The sequence below is a fragment of the Alosa alosa genome, chromosome 13 (genome assembly GCF_017589495.1).
Source record: "Alosa alosa isolate M-15738 ecotype Scorff River chromosome 13, AALO_Geno_1.1, whole genome shotgun sequence".
Classification (NCBI taxonomy): domain Eukaryota; kingdom Metazoa; phylum Chordata; class Actinopteri; order Clupeiformes; family Clupeidae; genus Alosa; species Alosa alosa.
Genome location: NC_063201.1, coordinates 33,716,783 through 33,740,461, shown reverse-complemented (window position 1 = coordinate 33,740,461; position 23,679 = coordinate 33,716,783). Strand labels below are relative to the sequence as shown.

The 23,679-nt window shown below is 41.7% G+C and overlaps 1 protein-coding gene across 1 annotated transcript in view; it reads left to right on the top strand.

Moving 5' to 3' along the window:
* The window catches only part of ankmy2a (ankyrin repeat and MYND domain containing 2a), a 107,344-nt gene that overhangs the window by 34,368 nt on the left and 49,297 nt on the right, over nucleotides 1–23,679 (top strand). The window contains exons 3-5 of the mRNA XM_048260735.1: nucleotides 4,573–4,711; nucleotides 19,511–19,609; nucleotides 21,454–21,614. Coding sequence (XP_048116692.1) covers nucleotides 4,573–4,711; nucleotides 19,511–19,609; nucleotides 21,454–21,614 — 399 coding nt within the window. The remainder of the gene's footprint in view (nucleotides 1–4,572; nucleotides 4,712–19,510; nucleotides 19,610–21,453; nucleotides 21,615–23,679) is intronic.

Below are 23,679 nucleotides of genomic sequence, written 5' to 3'. Positions count from 1 at the left end.
TGTGGTATTCATGCAAATTAGCTATACGTAATTACATTATTCCCTGTTTGCCCATGTTAACTAACAATTTAAAAAAACTTGTCTGTTTGTCTTGATGTAAGTAATCAACTCAGTAATTTTCATGGTGATATGTAAAGGTAATTGTTTTCCCCCTATTTGCGTAAGAAAAATACTGTATGCGCATGAATAGTGTATATTTGGGTCTTTTTCGAAACTTTCCCCTATATTTCCCCTTCGGGGCGTTTTTCCCCTTACTCAGGACATATTGAGGATACAAAATCAGAAGTTTTCAATTTGTTCAACCTTTTTTCATAAAACTAGTGCAGTGCCCATTCAAACATGCTATTCCTGTAGCCCAATTACATGCCTGCAGGTAGGCCTGCTTTGAAAATAGAATAGGGAAAAACATAATTCCAGGTAAGCATTCAATAATGAATAGGCCTACAGATAATATAATAATATAATAAATGTGAAGTGAGCAGAATTTAAGCATGGCTACATGTGAAATTTTTTACAAATCAAAATTACATAATCCTAACAGCTGTTTTGAGTCAAGGCTATATTCTTAGCCTATTGAAACCTATTTAGCGGGACAAATTATGCACAATACCCTCAATCCCGCAGTAAAATTTAGGCCCTGGAGAGAGAAGAAAATAACTTTAATCTTGCATATCTCTTTCACTCCCTATGGAAAGTTTTCAGATCTGCACTCTTAGAATAGGTTGGCGACCAGGCTTGGAATTTCACCATTCTGGGGGCAAGGCCACTTGGCCTTCAGTTGGGCATATTTGGTGGGGGGCACAAAGGCCACATGTCAGGGCACATGTAAGGCCAAAGTTAACTATACAGTATAAAAATAAACAAAGTTGTATTTAGCCTATTCACTGCAGTAGACCTGCATCACTGTATGAAACATTACAAAAACATGAAACATGACATATTACATAGAACTGTAAATCATCTGATCATCTAATAATTACAGATATCTAGGCTATAACATTTATTTTATATTTGGCCTGCTATGAAATCATGGATTGAACAATTTAAGCACAGCTCAGCTTTAAGAAACTCAAATAGCCTAGATGCATGCTTAGCATTTTGTGATCATTAAGGCTACTTTCACAAACTCTTAGTCAGCTGTCCTCTTATTTACCAATATCTAGGCGATATTTGTAAAATTTATTTTGTATTTGGCCCGTTATGAAATCATGTGGAACAATTTAAACACATTGTAAAACTTAAAGCCCAAATTTGGAGACACCCATGCATGTCGAAATGTACTGCCAATTCAAAACTGGATTACTCTGGAACGGCTAACTGTACAGCGGACTGCTTTACACCTTTGTGTTCGGTAAGGTCTGCTGTTTATTCTGATATATGGTTTGTCATGTGTTAAAAGAATGGTTCGTGAAGTATTCCACCGAGATCAATGGGTAGGGAGATCAAAACCTTCAGTAGAATGTATGATTAAATTAAATTATATTATTTACTTTCCTTGCAAACTGTTCAACACAGCAATTATCGGCTAACATCGTTTAAAAGCTGAGAAAAAGCTCTTTCATGTGATACTTGTGATGTCTGTGTGATGATGAGTAGGCTACTTCGCGAGTAGTTCAACTGAGAAGAATGGGTGAATTTGGACGCACTTTCTTTCTTGCGCTGTCACTTTCTCCACTGCGTAAAAGACTAAATTAATTTGCGCTGTGAATGCTAAGATTATTTTCACAGGCCAAAGACTAAATAAAAATCGCTATTAGTAGGACGCAAAGCAGAATATTGAAAGAAGGGGGCACCAAGGCCACCGTGGCCTGTAAACCTCTGATTTTCGAAGGGGCATCACGGCCAACGCAAGGGGCTACGACAGCCATGGCCGCCGTGAAATTCCTACCCTGTTGGCGACGCTTATCAGCGATTTAGTCATGCATATTTGAAAATATCGGCCACTAATATCGGCCGTTTATCGGCAGGCTATCGTATTGGCCGATATGGGCCTTTTTTGCTGCCATCGGCCACCTGTGAAACGGCCGATGGCAGCAAAAAAGGCCGATACCAATAGCCTGCTGATCGGTGCATCACTAATGAATTGATTTAACTTACCACACCACAGCTTTGTTGTCACTAAGGAAGTAGCTGCCAACCTCTCTGACCTATTCTGAGGTAAAGAGGATGTGAGCATCCAAGCTTTTAAAAGCGCACATCTCTCCCTTACGAAAAATAGCTATAGTCAGGGTTCCCACGGGTCATGGAGTTTTATTTAAAAAAAGTCTATTCCAGACATGTAAAGTCAGGGAATTTGATCATTTTGGGGGCAAAGTCATGGAATATCAGGAAATTTTGTTGTAGCAGTTTAACATTTTATTGCCAAAATACATACAAAGATTTCTACGCAAAATTTGTATCTGCTTATTAGCTTTACTGCTTGCTTGAGTAGCCCAACCGAGTTTATTCAATGCCCATTTATTCATCTCCTGCTCTAAAAAAGTAAAATATTCTTGACCGCTACACAGGTGCTCTGAAATCATTGGTCGCTATATTGTACTATTCATTAGATAATAAGTCATGGAAATGTGGTGTCATGTGAGTGGGAACCCTGTATAGTAATGCTACATGATTTCTATAGTAGTTCTATGGTAATGTAATGGCGCTCTGATGTTCTGTAATACCTCTATGATATCCTTACACTCTGTAGTGTTCTCATAGTACAGCCTTATAGTAGTTCTATATTACGTCTATCAGGGAGTGCACAAGGCAGTGCTAAAGTTGCCCTGGCAACTGCCCGTCTGCCCTCTTTGACTTACCAAAAATAAAAAGATATATCATTTTCAGGGATTAAAGTTCTCCTTAGGCGTATCCTTAGACAAACTTGAAAACAAAACAAAATTGTTTTTATTTTGACGTCATTTTGACATTCACGTCTTAGAAAGCATAAGTAGCTTCTCCAATGCATGAGCGCAGATAGGTGCGTCCGAAATATCTGGAATAGTGATTTGAGTTGGTGAGCAGAAATGTCTATGGATATCACAGGTGGGCTACCCGAACCTTTGAGAATTCAAATTCCAATTATGTTAGGGGAAAAAAAAGTGAGTAGTCTACATTAGTGCAGCAGCTAGAAGCATATTTTTTCCAAAGTCATTAACATGAACAATATTAGACAGCATATGACATTAGAAATGTATAACGATTTCATACATAATCCATTTTATATGCAAACTTTGAACCATTAAGATGGGCAATTGAGGATTCCGACCTATGTCACTATTCCTTATTGTTCCCATAACAACCAGAATAGAGATATTAACGCCGCCATTTTGGGAGTCAAAAAATAGCATATGCTAATAGCGATAGGCTTCAAAGTCTAATAGCGATTAAATCCAAGTTTGCTTCATTGAGTATTTTAAATAACCTGGTGCAAGGTGATCGACATCCTAGATCTCAAGTAAGATACCATGTCTTGATACACGCATGACCATTAAAGCTTAACGGCTCCTACACACAGTTGCGTGCGTTGCAGTGCTGGAGACGCATCCCATTCACTTTACATGGGCTCACGTCATCCGTTGCCGAACTGAATTGTGGGACGCATTTCTCCCGTCGCTCGCGTTGAGAACCAACCAATCAAATTACGGTTATACTTCAAGTCATTTGCATAGCTACCGTCGGGAACACCCACTGGCATGCGTTGATGGAACACAACTGTGTGTAGAAGCCGTAAGAATATTTTCTGGCTGGACTAACGTATACTCATTCCTAAATAGTGCTACTGTTTCTCAGGCTACATAACCACGTTATTGAACATGACCGGCATAAACAAAATATGTACCTAAGTGCCTGGATGAGTCGACGTGAGGGGCTGTTCCCAAAGACGAAATTGCATCCAAAGCTAGCAGCGGCTAGGCTACAGATCCTTCAAGCGAACTGTTCCGTTATGTCTGCAGCATTTTTCTTGGTGTTTCCTTGACGTTTCAGTCAATTCACACTCACACAATTCAATGGGATGGAAAGCTTTCTGACCCCGACATGTGCACACCTTTTCTGTGACGTGGACCGTGAAGGGGTCAATAAGAACATAATATGTATGTCCCAAAATACTATTAGATTCCTATAGCTATTTTTCGTTAGGGCTTTCATGGTCTATAAAGGTTTGGGAGAAAAAACTAGATCATTTATAATGTCGCCAGCGGGTATTTAAAACTGAATTGGGAATTGTGTGTGGGTCTCCAATTGTGGCATATTTCTGTTTATGAATTGCTTCATCTGCACTGTTTAGTGCAGTGCACTGTTTAGTAGTTATAGTAAATGCCCTACATTGGCAGCGCTGTGAAACCTGCTCCCCAGGCGTAAATCAAATGAAGATCTGTGACGTCATTAGGACGGGTCAGTTCTGGTACACAGATGGATTTAAATGTAACGTATTGTATAGATGTTGCTGATTTTTGTTGTGTATTTTTAACGGGTGGATTGTGCTGATTTTTGTTTCCCTCTCAGATTTTATAGGGTGATGACCCCTTTGGTTAATGCACTTAAGCCATGTGAGAGATTACATACATTCACATTTTTTTTCTTTTTTTTCAGTATGGAATGACCCCCCTTATGCATGCTGCCTATAAAGGCAAAGCAGACATGTGTAAACTGCTTTTGCAGCATGGAGCTGACGTCAACTGCAATGAGCATGAACATGGTTATACTGCCCTCATGTTTGCTGGCCTCTCAGGTGTGTATTGCTGTTATTTGACACTACACTTTTTTCTGTCTTTATTTCTTTCTTTCTTTCTTTCTTATATCCTTCTTATTTCTTCAACACATTTTAAGATCATACTAAGGCTAACCGCTTAGGGTCCGCATTAACAGGGCCTAAGCATTTGTTAACAAAGCCTCAGGTGCTGGTCATATAATTTGAATATCATCAAAAAGTATATTTATGTCAGTAATTCCATTCAAAAAGTGAAACTTGTATATTATATTCATTCATTACACACAGACTGATATATTTATTTATTTTTATTTGGATTAGTATAACTCACAACTAATGAAAATCCCAAATTCAGTATCTCAGAAAATTAGAATATTACTTAAGACCAATAAAAAAAAGTTTTTTTAGAAATGTTGGCCAACTGAAAAGTATGAGCATGTACAGCACTCAATACTTAGTTGGGGCTCCTTTTGCCTGAATTGCTGCAGCAATGCGGCGTGGCATGGAGTCGATCAGTCTGTGGCACTGCTCAGGTGTTATGAGAGCCCAGGTTGCTCAGATAGTGGCCTTTAGCTCTTCTGCATTGTTGGGTCTGGCGTATCGCATCTTCCTCTTCACAATACCCCATAGATTTTCTATGGGGTTAAGGTCAGGCGAGTTTAGATAGATAGATAGATAGATAGATAGATAGATAGATAGATAGATAGATAGATAGATACTTTATTGATCCCCAGGGGTTTGATAATTGATAGTTGGGTTGGTTTGCTGGCCAATTAAGAACAGGGATACCATGGTCCTTAAACCAGGTACTGGTAGCTTTGGCTCTGTGTGCAGGTGCCAAGTCCTGTTGGAAAATGAAATCTGCATCTCCATAAAGTTGGTCAGCAGCAGGAAGCATGAAGTGCTCTAAAACTTCCTAGTAGACAGCTGCGTTGACCTTGGACCTTAGAAAACACAGTGGACCAACACCAGCACAAGGCACCCCAAACCATCACTGACTGTGGAAACTTTACACTGGACTTCAAGCAACGTTGATTCTGTGCCTCCCCATACAGAAAAATTATATATTCACATATGCAGCTTGAACATATTCCAGTATAAGCACATCTATGTTAAATAAATATATTTACATCTATGTTAAATACATATATTTCCATGTATGTATCAATATATTTCAAAATACAAGTAAATATTCAATATTGGCCACTTTCTTATATTTTATGCATATAATTAAATATATTGAAATATATGACACTAAGAAGCATGATCACATGACCCTTGATGAAGATTCTGATCACATGATATATATATTTCAGACATATATTTCTCTAATATAGTTAATATTCTACTATGGTTTGATATTTTCCGCACTGATCAATAAATATTTCACTATTGTGTTTACTTAAAATCAAACATAGTATCAGTATAAAGAGGAAGAAACACACAACACTTCTGTTATCTTTTATTCTATTTTATTGAAAATCTTTGTTTTTGTTATGGAACTTCAGTTCTGTCACTTTGGCATTTATTGCCTGGCCCAGCAATCTGGAGTGAGTGTCTGGCCTGGGAACTGCTTCAGGGTGGCCTCTGAATAAGACGGAACATATACAAATTAGTGCTGTCAGTTAAACGCGTTATTAGCGGCATTAACGGAAACCTATTTTAACGGCGTCAATTTTTTTATCGTGAGATTAACGTTCATTTTGGTGTAACAAACTTTGTAGTTTTTTCACATGCTGTTGCAACAACTAGTAACGTTAGAACAACTACAACACCACACTGATCTAGCCAGACCGGAAACTAAACAATACGCACTGACGAGAACGTATGTGCTGCATACACGCCCCCTTTTAGGGGGAAGATGACTGATATAATGGAAATCTATGCTGCATCAAAGTGGAGAGCGAAACATGCTTATAATAAATTTACTAAATCTTGAAACAAACATGAATAAAAGGCACAAAATAAGGTGTGTTTATGGGATTAATGTGACCATGTTCCTATGTTTTGCTCTCTCCAGTTTACTAACAGGAGTGTCACGAATGTATCGATAGGCACAGTCAAACTGCCCGTGGCTGACTAATTAAGTTCAGCAAGCTTAACTTTACATGTCATAACATCAACTAAACATAAGTCACACATTCATTCTATCACTTGTAATATGAACGTAGCCTATTTCCTACAACAAGGTGAGATAATTGGCTATGTTATACTGAAGTTCCACAGTTAGCTAGCTAGCAAAGTCGCCACAATATTCCGTAGAGTCTGCCGCCTCTGGTTTGGCAAGCTAACGTTTTGTATGAGATATTATGGTAAGTGTACATGCTACATTTGTATAATACATGGGGTATTGCAAACAAATAAGGTTGGTAATGTACATCGTTTCGACATGAGTAAGTTATATAAACACAATTCTTTATAACTGGCATGTTAGTAAAATGATTGAATGTCCTGTGAATTAATAACTAGATGTAACGTCAACGTGTGAATACTAGCTGTCTTTCAATGGTATAATGTTAATGTGTTTTCCGCTAAAATGGGGCGTGATGATGATGCGCCGTTAGTAGGCTACATAAAGGCATGCTGCACACACTTGGTTGGACTAACAAGCCGGCCAAAGAGTAGTAGCCTAGGCTGACGCATTAGTTGTGTGCCGCCAAAGATTTTTTCACCGTCACTTGTTCTGTTATCAACATTCCTCTTTGGCTGCTACTATTTGCGATGCACTCTGCTTTCGACATTCATTTACATTAGATTCCATTCTTATCCAAACAATGATAACGCTTTCATTATGGCTGCTTTAGCCACAGACCTTGAGCTACTGTACAGTGGGTTGGGTTCCATTTAGAAGTGTCGCTTTCCGTGATTCACACAGCTGTGTGAAATGTATTACTGATATGCAAAACTATTAACTTTTCGCCAAGAGGTGGCAGCTTAAGTCCGCTTGATACTGTAAGCCATTGGTTCCCAAAGGAGATTTTATTTGGTTCGCCAGCATAGTGACAATTTATGTTGTGTAATAGGCCTAGCATAGGGCCTACCTTATATAGCCTATAGTTTGTTAACAGTCACGGTTTTGTCATAACTCCCTCTATGCATTTTTGCATTTAGAATAGCTCTGAAACCGGGGGCGAACATGTCGCAGGAGGGAGGGGGGGGGGGCGCCAGTGCGTGGATATCTCAATCGCAAAATTAAACAATATTTTTATCGGGCGCCTACCATGGACTAGGCTGGGTGAACTCAGCCTGATATGCCGCCATTTCCTTTTCGATTTCTTAAAAGATTGCGCTTGGTCTGGCGAAAGCCAGACTAAGGCATACAAAAAAAAAAGGTTTGGTTCCTGTTGGTTGTCAGTTGAGGCCATGGGTCGGTAGGGAATTCCCCAGTCGCCCCCGTAAGGGATAGGTAGAAAATCAGTCCCTCCAGGATTTCAATGAGGTTTTGAGACTGTTACGACCTAAAATGCCTGGATGGAAGTTCGCGGTGTTTTTAGCTGTTTCTTGTGAAATTATTATGTGAGGAAGTGAAAATTGCAAAAATAGTTGAGATTTTTTTTTTTTTTTTTTTTTTTTTTTTTTTTTAATTTAGGGCAATTAAGGTTAGTAAGACCAAAATCACACTGATAATCTTGATGCTTATTAAAAAAGGATAATCAAAGGTAAACAGTAAGGATTACAGAAAATCAAAGTAGGCCTACTTTATTTGTGAAAATGCTTTGACTGAGGTAATTCACAAAGCGGTATAACCTTTCGTAGAACTGTCCAAAAAAAGACAGTCACCTAAAGAGATGGCATCATGTCATATGTTTCTATACATTCATATATTTTGTAATTCATATTAAGTTCATATCTTTTTAATAATTCATAGTTTGTGGCCTGCATAATTACTAATAGCCAAGTAAGTATTTAGTAATTTCATATTGATTTAAACTATTTGACTACACTTCTGTTTAATGTCATTACATTGGTGGTGTACGTCTAATTGACTGCCTGCCCCTTTAAGGACGTGAGAGTAGCCTAATTACATTTTTGAGTGGATTGGAAGGATTGCGTCTCACTGTGTTCGGCTACGAGTGTAAATCACTATTTGCATAGTGCATTACGATATGTGGATGCAATTGGGAATGTCTTCTATGTCATTAGTTAAAATAAATGTTAAAAAAAACAACTTGTGAACAACGTGAAATCATTCTTGGATCATAGAAGAGGTAAATGTCTTGCAATTTTATTAATTTCTATGATTTTGGTAGCACTACTCAAACTAAGCCCACAAGTTAGCAAACATGACATAAGCTAAAAGGACATATCCAGGTAAACGTTTGCCAATGGGTTGCATAGCCTACTCAAATGTCAGTAAACCAAGTAGGCCTTAATTAACTTACTTTCATAGCCTAGGTAGGTTAGCAACACCAGGTTGAGAGATGCAAGTAAGCAGATCATTAACGTTAGCCTTCTATTTATTGTCATCAAAACTGTAGAGGAACAAACACATTAGGGCAGTCTTTGGTGTCATATGCAGAAGGTGCAGAAGTAAGTGTGCCATCTGGCTCAATAGTCTGCGCGAGGGACCTTTGTGGTAGGTGAAATTTCCCGGTGAAACTACGATTGGTCAAATTTGCGAAAAAGTTGCGGTGTTTGGACAAAATTGCGAGTGCCTTGGTAAGTGACGAAAACAATAGTCTTCGTGAACAGCTGTGCATAGGCTACTTTGTAAAAGAGAGAATACGCTCATCCCTATACATAACGCAAGGGGTAATTAATGTAATTATAGTTTGCCTTTTATTTGTGGATTTATTTAATGTATTTAGTATTATTTCTTCCCCAAGCTCATAAAATAAATTTGGGTCGCACATAAATTGACAGGGTCGGTCGGAAACCGGAACCAATTTTTTTTTTTTTTTATGCCTAACCATGGACCTCATAGTTGCAAAATGCAAGGGAACATGAATCAGCATATTATTTGCACAAACAATAACGGACAGTAGCTCTTCAACTTGGCCCATTAAAATGTGTATGAACAGTCTAGCAACGCATTTCTTGAAGGCCCTTTTGGACATGTCAGTTATTTGCACCACTGGGTGAAACGGCATTTTGTTTTAGACTACTGGTATTTAATTTGTGCATTGACAATAAAGCTGAATATCATATGAACTAGATGACTAAACTTATGCATATGTAGAAGAAGAAACATTCACAAAAATCCATGACATGACCTCTCTTCTTGATAGCTGTTGAAAACTGCATGGAACTGCTAGGGATTGTTTTGTTTAATAATAAATAAATAAATACATTATACCTTCTGCTTTTCCCAAATACAATGTAGCCTACAGGTGTACCTTTCAGCAGTCCAGTTGCAATGGATGGACTGTGATGAACTGCCCTACTTGTGATTGTTTAGATATTCTGTTAATAGTGCCTTGAACAGAGAAGCAGGTATAAGGAGTTATGTGGACCGAAGTGTTGAGGCGCTTGAGCAATGCATGATAGCAACACTGAAACAGTTTGAGGAAAAATTAGTGGAGTGCTTACAAAGGCGTGATGAAAAATGGAAAGCAGAAATTGAACGGCTGAAGCGCGCCAGCCTTGTTGCTCTCCCGAGGCCTTATCCACGCACGGGAGCTACTATTCTTCCACCTCATAGCCGCTCCACTCCTGCTCAAGTTTCCTATGGTGTTCCATTGGCACCTAGTTCCTCCAGTGCCCTCACACAAACACATGCTTCTCTTAGCACGGCAGGGCCTGTTATGACCCCGTCTATCAGTGGCATCACTCCTCTTCTCACCAACATGACCACTCCTGACATGGCAGCTAGTTCTGACAGTGCTGTGCAGCCCTCTACTCCTCATGTTCAAGAGCTCATTCCAAGCCAACCAGTTCATGGTGGGGTAGGTGCCCATCTTCAGACGCCATTCACGGGAGCACTGTCTCAGCCACCTACACAGCCTTTTACACTTCAGGTAGCCAACCCACCCTCAGACCTGCTGTGGTTTATTCCAGGCCGGCTATACAGATGGAGTTTCCTTCTTTTAGTGGGTCCAGGGAAGTGGCCGATGTTCTTAATTTTGTTGATCGCTGCGAAACGTTTTTTGCAGTGCGGCCATTGTCTGATGCAGAGCTGATGGGCGCCTTGTCCAACACGCTTAAAGGGCCAGCACATAGCTGGTGGATGGTGGCGAAAAACAATGTGCACAACTGGCCTGAGTTTAAGAATGCCTTTAAGGATGTCTTCCTCCCTCCTGATTACCTCACCGAGGTAGAAGAAAAGCTACAGGACATGGTACAGTTGCCAGATCAGTGTCTGAGGGATTTTGCTTACGACTACCGTGCTCTTTGTCTGCGGTGGAAACCAGACATCACAGAGACCGAGTTGGTGCGCAAGATCCTGAACAACTGCAACCCTCGAATAGCTGGCTGTCTCCGGGGCACCGTCACAAACGTGGACCAGCTGGTTCAGATTGGCACCCTGGTGGAGAAAGACTGCAGCTCATCTAAAGAGTACTGGGGAAAGGTGGACCAGCAAAAGGCCAAGGAGAAGGGCTTAAAGAAGACCCAGGACAAGGGGCCTTCTAAGGATGCCAAGAAACCTGCTGATGTGGTGACGGTAGTGCAGCTGGTACGGAAGCCTCCAGTGGTGCTCCTCCATGTCCCAATTGGAGTGAGGGGAAAGCAGTGCCATGCTGTGTTCGACACTGGATGCACCTACTCACTCATGCAGCAGAGTGTCTGGCTGGAGCTGGCTCGCGACGGTGAGCGACTGAAGCCGAGTGATGGCCAAAGCTTTGCCCTGGCCGATGGGAAGACTTATGGTGCTGTGGGGAAGACACAGATATTGTACACCTGGCATGAGGTGATATGGTCTCTGGAAACGTTTATCATGGCTGACAACCACCTGGCTTTCCCTATCATCCTAGGCTTGGACTTTCTCAGTAAAACCTCCACCATCATCAATATGGGAGACCAGACCTATGGAGTGAAGGGACCCAGGGGCTATACTTTCCATCCTTTTCTGTGTCACCCGCTAGAGGGAACATTGAGGCAGGAGCCTGAAGCTCTTTCCAATGCCAGCCTATATGTAGCCGTTCCCTGCCCAGGCTCTTTGGGTCCATTTCCGTCATTGGGAGTGGCGCATCCTGCTTTTCCAGACCACCCTCCAGAGGTCAGGGAACTGTTCCAGGCCTGGCCAGTGGTGTGCTCTGGGACACCGGGCAAGACCAGAGTTGAGGAACACCGGATCTTCATACAGGGTGTCGCCCTTCAAGCGGCAGATCATCGCTGACCATGTGGAGCAGATGCTCAAGGATGGCATTATTGAGCCATTACAGTCTGCCTGGGGTGCTCCGGTGGTCTTAGTCAAGAAGCTAGATGGCTCCATTCGATTTTGTGTGGATTTTCGGCGTCTCAATGCCAAAACCCACCCAGACGCCTACCCCATGCCTCTGATCCACGAGCTATTGGAGTCTATGCACGGTGCAGCAGTCTTCAGCACCCTTGACCTGAAATCCGGCTATTGGCAGGTCGCCATGTCCGCAGACAGTAAGGCCAAGACGGCCGTGATAACACCCATGGGCCTCTACCAGTTCAGGTGTATGCCATTTGGGCTCATGAATGCCGGAGCCACGTTTCAGCGGCTAATGGAGAAGGTCCTGGGGGTACTGTGTGTACATTGACGATGTCATAGTCTTTTCGCCTACGCCTGAACAACATCTCCGGGACGCCGCTGCACGCCGTCCTAGGGAAGCTCCATAAGGCTGGACTGACACTTAATCTTAAGAAGTGTGCCTTTTTCCGGCAGGAGCTGAAGTTCTTGGGCCACGTAGTTTCGGACAAGGGCGTGCAGGTGGATCCAGAAAAGACTCTGGCAGTGACCATGTATCCACCGCCCACTAACATCAAGACCCTCCAGCGTTTCTTAGGCCTTGTGGGGTGGTACCACAAATTTATTGACCATTTCGCAGACCTGGCTGCTCCCTTGAATAGGCTGAAGAGGAAGGATGTAGAGTGGGTCTGGTCAGAGGAATGTCAGCACAGTTTTGATCAGCTGAAGAGGGCACTGGTGGACGCACCTATCCTCATGCAGCCTGACACCTCCCTGCTGTTTGAAGTCCACACGGATGCCAGTGATGTGGGTTTGGGGGCTGGGCTGGTGCAGAGAACAGCTGAAGGGGAGATGGTGATTGCCTACACATCCAGGGGGTTGCGTGGTGCAGAGTGCAATTACTCCACCTCTGAAAAGGAATGTCTTGCAGTCGTCTGGGCTGTTGAGAAGTGGAGGCACTACCTTGAGGGGGTGGAGTTCACCATGCACACAGACCATGCTGCCTTGACCTGGGCCTTCAATTGTCCGAAAACCTCCTCTCGCCTGACTCGCTGGATCCTGCGACTCCAACAGTTTAAATTCAAATTCCAGTACAGGAAAGGCCTCCATAACATCGTGCCTGATGCCCTGTCCCGAGCTGTTACACCTCCCTCTTCAGCTGCAGTCTGTGTGTTGGCGAATGCCTCCGATTTCTCCGATCTGCCCTCTTCCCTGACTGAAATAGGGAAGGCACAAGAAGAGGAATCAGAGGTCACAGACTTAGCCAAGGAGGCAGACACCCTTAGTAGGCCGGACAGGATAGGCTTCACAAAGTTGCAAGGCCTCCTGTATCGACGGTCTCCTGTGAAGGAAGGGGGGGACAAATATCAGCTGGTCGTCCCAAAGTCTCTTGTGCCTGTCTTTCTGGCCTACTTCCATGATCATTCTCTGAGTGGGCATCTGGGCAGGCTGAAAACACTCCAGAGGATCCTTGAGGTAGCCTGGTGGCCATCCATTCGCAAAGACGTTTGGAATCACGTCAAGGTCTGTACCATCTGCCAAGTCTACAAGGCTGAAAATCAGAAGCCGGCTGGCCTCATGCAGCCTACTCCAGTGGAGGACCCTTGGGAAAAGCTGGGGATGGACCTCATGGGGCCCTTTCCCCGCAGCAAAAAAGGCAACACCTTCCTTCTCGTCCTGGTGGATTATTTCACCAAATGGGTGGAGATGTTTCCTTTAAAAGATGGCAAGGCACATCGCATTGTGTCCATCTTGAAAGATTAAATCTTCAGCCGCTTTGGTGTCCCACGGGAGTTGGTCTCTGACGGGCCGAACATCTGCCGAGCTGGCGCTCGGAAGGACCCTGAAGGGCTCACTGGAGAGACTCATTAGTTCACCTCCTACGCCACAACAGTCACCATACACACTTCTGGAGAGACAAAAGCAAATGAATGATCAAATCTAAAAGAGAGTTGAGGCGTACAATACCCACAGGAGAGGTGCACAGCTCCTGCCGGGAGACCTGGTCTGGGTCCGTACTCACCGTGTATAGAACGCCGGTCATTACTGGGAAAATAAGTCCCGACAGGGCGAACCGGACCCCGACGCGCAGCGAAGGGGTCTTGTTCCGCCCTGAAGGGACTGCTGAACTTGAATCAAACATTCTTTAGAACACAGCTGATCAACCGTCTGCTTTCACGTTTGAATGAAGTTCCAGTCCTTGCGTAGTGATATGAAAGACGTATCAGAAGCACAAAACCCGTTGCCATTGACAGCGGTAATTATATGTTTGCAGCGGTAATTACATTAATTTATTTACCGCTAGAACTTTGGGAAATCCCATTCAAGTCAATGGAGCGTTCTACTAGTATTGTGAAGAGCCGTATAATAAGCCGTTATGCGCAATTTCTCTCCTGTCTCTGCCAAATTTGAACGCTCCTCTAGTTTCTCTCAACATGGCTATTTGCTCACTGAAACTGAACGTTAGATCTTCCATGTGATCTTCAAACACACATTTTAATGATATTTTGTTTTTGAGGGCTTTTGAGATCTGGGATTATTACCTTTAGTGTTGTCACAATACTAAAATTATGACTTCGATACGATACCTGCCATTAATATCTTGATGCTCGATACTGAAACGATACCGCGGCGAAATCCTAAAATATCTGGAAAAGAAATGAGCAGACCTCCTCCAAATGTGTAATGAGTCATTTGTGTTGAATTTGGTGCACTTTTGTAGTGTGCAGGTTAATTCTGGGTTCTAAACTTCCTACATAATTATTATTTTTTATAGTCAGTAAAATAGTAATTTGTGTGTGAATAAGTCCTTTATTGTTTGTTATAGTTCAATTACATTGTGTTGTGTTTTGGCAATAAAGTACCTTAAAATAACCAAAATAGGCTAGATCAAGGTCAGTGTTGAAATTACTGCATGCAAATCACTGAATACTATGCAGAGGGGCCTAATCTTTAGGCTATCCTAGGCCTTCCCGTGTTTATGAGATTTCTTTGACAGTTGCAAAGGGGAAAAGGTGAAGATAGTTTTCTTTGCTCCCACAAGTGTGTACAAGTACGACATTCCAACCTTCTTCGTCAGATAGGCCTACACCATTACCTGTTACAATATATCTGTGTACATTATGTCTATTTCTTTGATAACATTATTTGCTACCACGTAACAATAAGCCGTTATTATTATTAGGACTCAACACGCTTCAGTGGTATTATATGCTGTGGGCTTTAATTAGCGCATTTCGCCTCATGCCTCATCAGATGCCTCATCAGATGCCTCATCAGGTGTCTATCTGCATGCCTCACTTATTTTAATGCACACATTGTTGAGGCATACATCTTACACAGGGTAAGTGTGGTGTGCATGGGGAAATCCTGACAGATATTCACCATGCATGCCCACTTCTTTTAATGCTACATTCTAGATAGACCCCTCAACCTAGCCATTCACATACTGTACATATTTAGGTCAAGAGTGGCGTGTTGGGTGAAGGTCTGGGGGCGAGGTGTGGTTGGTCGTGGTAGTGGGGGATGTGTGCATATGCTGGGGGCCTGAGGCGATGGGTGGCACGCAGGTCCTCCCCTCTGTCAGCTCGTCGCAGTATAACTGCAGGGGCTGGGTGGAACTGTGGCCATTAATGGGTGCCCAGGTTGGCAATCAGTCAGGCAATCAACCAGGCAATCAGTTATTCCTATTATTATACTTATCATTAATAGAATAATTACAACTCCTCTCCTCTGAAACCCTCCCTCTCTCCCTCTCTATGTTCCAGCTTCTCTCCTCCTGGCCCAACAGCAAACCAGCCTTATACATATGCGCACACACACACACATACATCCTCACATACTCACTACCCCTCACCCCCCATCCCCACCCCCATCCCAACACCACCTCATTCACACTCTTAGAGCTACCATCCGCATCCTGGACGCAAATCATCCTTAGCCTTTCTGTTATTAATATTATGTTGTGTTATGTTTGTGGAAGCCAAGTCAATGTGATGTCTTGTTAAGTTACAGTATGTGTTTATGTAATGTACGTCTGTTTGTCGTATGTAGTATTCATGTGCATGTCGTAGTGTTGCATTTTCTGTAATGTCAATGATGTTTGCAAAAAAAAAAAAAAAAAAAAAAAAAAAAATTAGCGCATTTCGGGTAGCTATCCTACATCTGGGCAATAATTATTGAACAAATTGCAGTCTAGATGCCATGACAAACATTACCAGTAGTAGTCTACAAACCGAATATTAACCCTTAGAACCCGATTGACGCAAAGTGCGTCAAAAAACACACCCTTTCTTCTCTGTTAAATTGCTCCGGATCTGTTCATCGCAGCGAGATGAAACCTTTATTGCATGACAGAGCAGAAGTGGGGCTTTCCAAAGAGACTACACACTTGTCTGTACGATCAAGTATACAAATAAAAAAAAATAATGAAATTAAATCAAATTGCAACATATTTACAGTCTATACTTCTCTGCGTTCACCTGTGCACCCATTACTCTTGTTTGAATTACTCGCGAACCCGTGATCGCATAGATATGGCAAGCATATCAGATGAAAGAGGAGACACAGGGCTATCAATTGGTACCATGTATATCGATCCTTCTGGCTTATAAAAACAGACGAAGTGACTGCAAAATAATAACGCAATAATAACACAAACCAACGCTGCACACCCATTACTCTCGTTTGAATTACTCGCGGACCCGTGATCGGATAGATATGGCAAGCATATCAGATGAAAGAGGAGACACAGGGCTATCAATTGGTACCATGTATATCGATCCTTCTGGCTTATAAAAACAGACGAAGTGACTGCAAAATAATAACGCAATAATAACACAAACCAACGCTGCACACCCATTACTCTCGTTTGAATTACTCGCGGACCCGTGATCGGATAGATATGGCACGCATGTCAGATGAAAGAGGAGACTCAGAGCTATCATTTGATACCAAGTACATCCTTCTGGGTTATAAAACAAACGAAGTGACAGCAAAATAATAACTTCATATTGCTGGACTTACCCCACGTTTTTGTCTGTTTTTGTGGCAAAGCATAATCCAACGCTATCGTGTGTTTCTCTATAGCAAAATATGTTCATAATCCGGTTTTGAGATCCTAGCAAATTCCTGCATGGCATCCAATTCAAGGCTCACATTGCATCCCAATTTGTTTAACAAAGAAACAGCTTTTTTGCCTTTACTTTGTTCATGGCAATCCAGTAAAAAGTTGAGAATCATTATGAGTGCATACACCATAGACACGCTGGCTAACACGCAACCTCGGGTCAAATCAGGTCAGATCAGTTTGTGTCACAGATATGGAGCGCAGAAAGGTCATTTAAATCACTAAATAAAAAAATGGCATTTATTTCTGTAAATCACACACCACATATTTCAGTAAATTGCTCAGCCCCAGAGTATCCCTCCAACATGGCAATTATATTGCCTGTTTCAGGACAGTCTGCCCTACACACACATGAAATGCATGTAGAGCTATGAGCTTGCTGTGGTGAGATACATTTCGAAATATAAGAATTTTTATAATAAGCTTTTTATGTTTTAATTCTTTAAAAATCAAAATAAAATCAATGCTAGTACTAATACATGAAATGATGGCATATATCTGTATAGCCTAGACTCTGCTGAAAAAAACAATATATAATATGTGTGTGTGGCACTTACAATGACCAGAATAAATCCTTATGAATAAAGGTAGTGAAAATGCCCTAAAAACAGCTTAGGGTTCTAAGGGTTAAACAGATCGTTTGCAAGTTATGGTAATGTTATACTAGCGTAAACATTGCGCTTTCATCACGTTAGCACACTGATCAGTCGTTATGTCTCGTTAAAATTCATTGATGAAGGAACGTTCGCTTTATCCCAGAAAACCATACTCGTTTCAGTTAGGCTAGACTAAAACTGAAGAGATTAACTTGGCACTAATCATGTAGTGGTGTTTTCTATTTGCCTATTTGTTAACCTGTTGTTTTTTGAACGCTTTAAAAATGTTGGGATATTGGGTGTTGGGTCTGCGAGTTGCTTAGCCAAGTTCTATGCGTAGCCTACTGCTTTTGAATGACAAACGGGCCTCTGTGTACCTGATGGCTTGCCTTCACTATCCGCGATTCACTTCACCTTTTGTTTTATCCATAAGCCGAGGACTGTCGGAAAGAACTATGTTGACGTTGGCTGCACATTTACTCGCTCAGAGCTGCCTGCTTGACACGCCCATTTGCCTAGATGCGTGCAAGGAGCCTGGAGAGTGGGAGCAGTCCACACAAACACAGAACGTTATTATTTTAATAAAGTATCGATTCTAAAAACGTCAAATGGTATTGTTTTTTTGCGAGAAGGCATCGTGATACCTTTCTAGTATCGATACACCGTGCAACACTAATTACCTTACAGTAAAATTAATTATTATTAGCCTACTACACATTTCCCCTGCACACATGAGAGTTTGTCAGAGCCGTGCCACTGGAGGAGGGGCTGCTGTAGCCTACTCCCCTTAATTATAGCATGTGTCATAAAATGAACGCTGCTTTGTTAATTCGTAATGTTAATTTGTTAATGCGTAAGGCGTGCAGCATCATCAAAGACTGTTCTCACCCCAACCACAGACTGTTCTCCCCACTACCCTCTGGGAGGCGTTACAGGTCTCTCCGCACCCGAACCACGAGGTTCAGAGGAAGCTTCTTTCCTGCGGCTGTCACCTTACTGAACTATGGGTGTTCCCATGCTGCCTTGCGCACGATTTGATTCACGCTGCTAAGGCAGCCTGGAGACCATGGAGCAAATTTTCGCCTGAGATAGGGAACCAATCACAGAAGGGGGGGAAAGCAAGACTATGATGAGCTATGCACAGACGCATTTGATAGACATCCGTGGCACCCAATAAACGGATCTGGGCATTTTTTTCAAATACGAGAAAATTAACGTTTGGTTCCCAGACCACGTCTCATTGAGAAGTGGTGGCGCTAGCCAGGCTATTACTGAACTCTAACTCTGCATCCCGGTGACAACCAATCAACTAAGCCCCCAAACCCCCCTGCCCTGCCCGATGCCTCCTTGCCTGTGCCTGTTGAGGTGTCCGCGACTTGGCAACCTTGACAGGGACACCATACACTCATAAAAGCCCTTCTAGGGGCAAATTAGCATTAGCTATTAACATGATAATATCGGTAGGAACGCTCGCTTTACCACTTCTGAAAAAGTGTGCTCACACTCTATTTATAGCTCGGATATGGTTCTGAAACTATCGGCTACAAGTTTTGTTTTCCTTACAGATTTCATAAATGACTAGAGTGGTATCAGTTAAGTGTACAAATTACCAGATACCTTTAGTTCAATATTTGATGATTGCCTGTGTGTGTGTGTGTGCGCATCATTCTCATAAATGACTATCTAAATTCTTATCTGAAACTATAGCCTGCATAATAACCATGTACAACTCTGCCATAGTATGCTTTAATTAACTATTTATGACTCATGCTTTAATGCAGGTAAAACCGATATCACCTGGATGATGCTGGATGCTGGGGCTGAGACAGATGTGGTGAATTCTGTGGGGAGGACAGCAGCGCAAATGGCTGCTTTTGTTGGTATGGAAGTTGAATTGATCACTTGATCTTTAGGTAGATATAAATAAGAGGACTTTAATCAGTTAAGGACAAGGGGCAGCAACCTTTACTTTCTAAAAAGCCATTTTTGGCCAGAAAGGGAAAATAATCCCAGGGCCTTCACAAGGAACTGCACTGTTTGGCTTGCAGGACAGCAAGCAGGCAATACAGAGTGTTTTTGTGTTTTATGTCAAAGTGGTTATTTCTTCTTCTTCTGTGTGGAATAAAATTTGCTCCACTTCAAACTGAATCTGAAAGTACAAAATATTCATTTGAATTGCTGAATTTGAGCAATTGTATTGAAAAAACAAATTTGAATACTTTATTTTGAAATGTAATTAATTTATTTGGAACTGAATTCCAGTCAACTTGAAATTGAATATAATATTTTTAAATTGAACTCATTTGCTCTGATTAAATTATCCTCACTGAAAAATTCACTCCATGCACTTCCACATTCAGTTCTTACAGTTTAAGGATGGGAAATTAAATTTCAGTCGACTGAGACACAACATCTGGTAATTGAGGAAGTGCAACAGTAGACAGTAAATCTTTTTGGAGATCTCCAAAACAGTGTCCCTAACCTCCTCTTTGTCTGCCACAGATGATGCTGTCCTTTTAGACAAGTACCCCACTCGGCGACCCACACTGGGCAGTTATCAGACAGCTATTTTCCTATTCAAGTGAATGTGGAGGCATACAAGAAGGGGTGGGATATGTGTAGAGACCACTGCCATATTGGTGTTACAAACTAACCCATGCATTTCTATGGTGGATTCTTTGAGTGCTGTGTCTCATTAGAAAGTCTCTGACTGTGTGTATTGTAGTGATTAGGATGTTGGAGTAGTTAAATACAGTAAATATTTTTCACGTCTGTTCAACTGTGCAAAGTACAAAGAGGGACATTTTCAGTGAGGATAATTACCAATCCGAGCAAATGAGTTCAATTTCAAAATATTATGGGTAAGACTTTACGATAAGGGTACATTAATTATCATGAATTCATGCATGAATTAATTCATGATTTATGCCTTACTTCATTCATTTATATCTTATGAATCATCAGGAATTTACATGACTTCATAGTCTCTCATTAATGACCTCATGCATGAACAACACATCAACTAAAGCATTAGGTACGGTGGGTCCATCATTATGATTTATGATTTCTTAAGCATGATCATCATGATTACATGAATGTCAGGTTTATTACTCATGAGTTCATCATGTTTGTGGCCCCTCAACTAAAGTGTAAACAATGGCATGTGTTTAGAGAACCGCACATGTTGTGTTCAAATCAGAATTTGAGTAGTGATGACTACATTTTTGGCAGGGGTCCGTGCTCAGTGTCTCTCAGCCAAGGGGTCCTTGGGTGGAAAAAGGTTGAAGACCCCTGCTTTAGAATGTCATGTTGATCAGCTACAGACAATGAGTGGCAGACAGCGTGATGTCACTTATAGACTATCAGAGATTGAGTTACATTGTTGCAAATTTCTCAAACGATGATGCATCATTCCACAAAATGGTTTACCTTCAGTATCAGGAAGTTATTCAATAATCGTAACATTAAACATAGCCTTAATTCAAAACAGCTGTTAGGCTTATGTCATTTCGATCTACCTGTGGGCATGTAATTGGGCTACGGGTTTTCTATGTTTGAACGGGCACTGCACTAGTTGCTCAAAATGTTCAGATTTAGTTTGAAGTGGAACAAGTTTTACTCCATAATTCTGTTGCTATTTCTAGCTCATTTTGAACAAATAATCTAGCTGTTGAACATCTCTTACTCCTCACTTTCTTTATTTTTGTTCTGTCATCCCTTGTAGGACAACATGACTGTGTCACGGTCATCAATAACTTCTTTTCTCGTGCAAGACTGGATTATTACACCAAACCACAAGGTTTAGAGAAGGAGCCCAAGCTACCTCCAAAACTAGCTGGCCCCCTCCATAAGATCATTATGAGCACCAATCTAAACCCTGTTAAGGTAACTAAGAAGAGCCCATGGTAACTGACAGAAAGGTTTATTAGGTTGATCATGCATAATATCATAATCTATCTATTAATGAAAGGAACGTCTGTCTGTGTGTGAATGTGTGTGTTTGTTATTTGCATATGTCTCGAACCGTTCATCTGACTGATTTCAAACTTGCTGGGCCCTATCATGACATTCTAAAGTGGATCGTCACTCGTCAAAAGTTTATTCAAATTTAGTAGGATGTCCAGTCCACATTGGGAGGGGTTTTGTTATCAAACGTCGAGCGCATGGCGCAACAAGGTGTTCCTAGGTTTTTTAATCAGTCATATGGGTCTGTTTGGGGCATAACATCATTTAAACCAATGAGAATAACATCTGTCATTCCCTTTAACGGCGCAAAGCGCGATATGTCAAATAAATGCATCGGTATTTTGGCATTCAACGGCGCATTTGAAGGAGGCTGCTTGCGAGACCGTATGGAGTAGTCATTCCACTAAACCATGGTTTACTCAAACCTAGCATAGCCTTCACACATTTGCACTCGTCTATTATTTGAACTCATTGGCAAAGTGAAACTAACTTCACGAAGGTGTCAGTCAACGACAAGACCGTTATATGCAGTTACTTTCACTATTGACTGACAATGGGTTACCATCGAAAACGGGCTGAACAAAGCAACACTTACCCAAATATTGCTCAAATGACTGAACAAAACAACATTTATCCTGCAGAGGAGTTGCTTACATCTCGTGACGGTGCGTCTTCAGCTGTGCTCCATACATGTCTCTCGCCTCTCCCCTAATCACTTTTAACCGTCATTACCAATTTGCAAATGATGGTGAATAACTACTCATCATGAGATGTACAGTATTTAGTAATATCTGTATTATGACCGCCGCGCAGTGAAGCCATCATATATAAGTTTAGTCAGATTTGTTTTTTTTTTTTTTTTTTTGCATGTCCAAATTTCCGTCAAGGATTCCCGGGACACTGAAAGACCGGGGTACAGGAAACTTGGTGGGCATATACCCCACATGGATAGCATGGAACCATCGTTTTTCGTTTTGATCTGTAGCCCCCTGGCTGGACTGGACCCCCCGAAAGGAGGGTAGGGCAGACACAGTTTTCTGTGAATATCTCGAGAACCGTAGGGTTTAGGAGGACCATAGTTTTTTTGTATGTTGATCTCAAGGGGCCATATCAACCCATTCCATAACCACTCATTTCATGTATAGCGCCACCTAGTTAAAAATTAAAAAGCAAAAAGCAAAAACTACAGAAAGTGTAGGATCCTTATGACACCTTCCGAATGCATGCCAAGTTTTGTGAACTTTCGTTCATGGGGGGCCTTACAATAAGATAATTTATGTGTACATTTAGTGACCGTACACCAACAAGGATTCCTGGGACACTGAAAGACCGGGGTACACAAAACTAGGTGGGCATGTAACCCCACATGGATAGCATGGAACCATCGTTTTTGATCTGTAGCCCCCCCGCTGGACTGGACCACCCGAAAGGAGGGTAGGGCAGGCACAGTTTTCTGTGAATATCTTGAGAACCGTAGGGCCTAGGATGACCAATTTTTGACCTAGATGGGGGTGGGGTTGTATAAAATGAATTTTACATGTGAAATCTATGAACTAATCATGTTTTGGTACTTGTTGTCTAGCAGATACCAGTGACAATTGAGTGTGGATAATGCAATTTAGTGAGACAGTTAGAATCATATAGGCCTTTCAGCGTGATTTATTTTTGTGGAAAAAATTTGCTGGACTGGGCGGCGGTCATATTTTGTACCGCTCTGCGGTACATCTAGTTCTAATTATGTTTCCCATTGTAATTGTGCAATTTGTAATGTTTTGCATGGATGTGCGCTGGTGTGTGTTCATGAATGATAGAAGGATGGTGGGTGCACCTGCCAATATGACTGTTGACAATGCGCTTTTAAAATAACATAAACAACTCGCCATAGACTTCTGACCAGGTGTACAATAGCGATTTTTAGACAATGTGCCAGGCCATTCCCTAGGTTGTTAATTGCCAAACCCCTGGGCACATTGTTTCAAAAATA